The sequence below is a fragment of the Bactrocera tryoni genome, unplaced genomic scaffold (assembly GCF_016617805.1).
Source record: "Bactrocera tryoni isolate S06 unplaced genomic scaffold, CSIRO_BtryS06_freeze2 scaffold_25, whole genome shotgun sequence".
Classification (NCBI taxonomy): Eukaryota; Metazoa; Arthropoda; class Insecta; order Diptera; family Tephritidae; genus Bactrocera; species Bactrocera tryoni.
This window is the reverse complement of record NW_024395977.1, coordinates 9,997,233-9,999,674: the sequence shown is the minus strand read 5'-3', so window position 1 is coordinate 9,999,674 and position 2,442 is coordinate 9,997,233. Positions and strand designations below refer to the sequence as shown.

General features: G+C 45.0%; 1 protein-coding gene across 1 annotated transcript; it reads left to right on the top strand.

Moving 5' to 3' along the window:
- Window positions 1-780: 780 nt before the first annotated feature.
- On the top strand, window positions 781-1,749 carry LOC120780355. Its single transcript, XM_040112647.1, has one exon. The coding sequence runs from the start codon at window positions 814-816 to the stop codon at window positions 1,417-1,419; it is 606 nt and encodes a 201-aa protein (XP_039968581.1). The 5' UTR covers window positions 781-813; the 3' UTR covers window positions 1,420-1,749.
- Window positions 1,750-2,442: the final 693 nt, after the last annotated feature.

Here is a 2,442-nt window from a genome sequence, read left to right as displayed (position 1 = left end):
AGAAGTCTCCTCAGAAATAGTTAACAAATATGCACCCCAAGGGCTCGATTGGTAGTTTATACCTCCATGTTCTCCACACATGGGTGGACTTTGGGAATCAGCAGTAAAAAGCTTTAAGTCCCATTTAAAGAAAACGGCTGGTAATCATAAATTCAATTATGAGGAGTTTACTACACTACTCATTCGTATCGAAGCCGTATTAAACTCAAGACCCATATCACCCCTCTCGCAAGATCCCTCCGATTTCACAGCTCTTACACCAGGTCATTTCTTCAGAGGAGCTCCTCTTCTCGCCATACCTGAGACAGAAAGAGACTCACTCACTTTAATAAATAGATGGGAAAGAATCAAGATTCTCCATCACGAATTCAGCCACAGATGAAAGGAAGACTATCTCAAAGATCTCCATAAGAGATATCGATGGAAAACGGCCCAGAAGGAAGCCAATGCAGGAGAATGCGTCATCATACAGGACGAATGCCTTCCTCCAACAGAATGGCGGCTAGGCCGCATTGAAAAAGTTCATCGAGGATCAGATGGTCACATAAGAGTAGTCGATGTGCGAACACAAACCGGCATATTAACTCGACCAGCCACGAAACTGTGTTTTCTTCCCAACGGCGAGGAGCAACTTCAACCAAAACAGCAAAATAATAAAACAATTCCGCTAATTCGAAAATAACCCGCTTTATAATCCGTACAGAAAAATAAATTCAAACAAGCGCGTTGAAGATCAACTTATTATACATATGCATATGTATAGATATGTAGCTACAACAACTACATTATAACATTATAGATAAAATCAATTTAATGCAATCTTATATTCCCATAGAAATGGACGTAGAGGAGACCCAAACCACCTCCAACACCGTAAGGTCCGAAATCGCTGCACCCAAAGCGTCGGCTGCACTCGTTGCCGCTCCAAGGACCAATGTTATGCGCCCCCCGCCATCCGCCGCAGCAGTCAGAGAAATAAGAGAAGAGCAGCTAGTGGAGCCACAGGGGCCTCCATGTTGCAGCCTGTGCCATCGCCCACACGCCCTGAAACGATGCACCATCTTCCAAAGTATGAAGCCCGCTCAACGACAGCAGGTTGCAAGGGCCCACGGGCATTGCATGACCTGCCTGGTAGATGACCACGCCACCATAGAGTGCTGGGCTGACGGTGCCTGTCAATATTGCCACAGGCCGCACCACACTCTGTTCCATCGATTTCCCACACGAGAGAATCAGACCAACTCCCGTACCAGACCACGCAGTGATCCTATCCGGCGACGACGACGCACGCAACCAACCACAACACGTACACGGCCGTCTCCGCCACGCCACGCTCATCGCCAGCAACAACGACGCTCAACAGGGTTGAGCGCTGTACTCAGTACACTACAACAGCTGCAACGGCTCCTAGCCGATTAATTCGCCTAGGGGGGCCGGGATGTTCACATGAGCTATGAGCGTTCTGCAGCATCACACATCGCATCACCTCACGCCACGACACAACACCTCATCACACAACAGTTCACAGCACACACCACTACACACACACACGCATCAAACACAGTACCTGACGCCGTTCACTATTACAACACAACAACCACACGATCATCAACGAGACGACTCGGATTAATCTAATATTCACCACCCAAACTATCAAAAGGGATAGATCCGAACGGGATCACTCTCTTTTTCGTTTCGTCCGCAAAGTAAGACGGTCGACCCGCAACGATTTTTTTTCTTAAAACCGCAACGTCCGCACATTCTCTTTGTGACTTCCCGCCAAAGTGACGTTGTGACGTGAGTGCCGGATTTCACCGCAGTGTCAGTGTGTGAAAAGAATAATTAAATTGTTGTATTAATAAAAGATATACAATTAGTGAAATTAACTAAATAAAAATTGAAAGTGTGCGCTAGAAAATGTTGGTTTTATTTGGCATAAGTATACTATAAACAAGTATATCGAGTAAGTATACTAGTGTTGCACGTTAACAACCACTACCGACAAAAAAGGAGAAATTTTAAAAGACATAAGTGAACTATTTTGTATGTTGGCCTTTTGGCTTATATTTCTATACGCCAACATTAGGGCGGATCGATTTAAAAATCGCCCATTGCTCTATGAAAATCATATTCTAGGGATCAAAATAAGAAACTTTGCCGAAGGAACCACCCCTCTAAAACGAATTTTAATGTCCCCTAATTTGGGTCGAACTTTTGGGTAGGGGCAAATTTTGAAAAATCCCACTTTGACCCATTTAGAATGCTCTAATCCTTGGTGAGCCACCGAGAATGTACAATTTTCCCTGGTTTGATGTTAGCCAGATCCACCGGAACCACGCCGCTAGAAATTGCATGGGCCATGTCGTATAGGTACTTCGAATCGGTGGAAAATTCTTTTTTTTCTGGAGCAGGGGGCATATTTTGCAACTCAATTTTCTGGAA

What these genes read in the sequence shown, in the direction of transcription:
- LOC120780355 (XM_040112647.1), top strand. Translation starts at nt 814, where the DNA reads ATGCAATCTTATATTCCCATAGAAATGGACGTAGAGGAGACCCAAACC.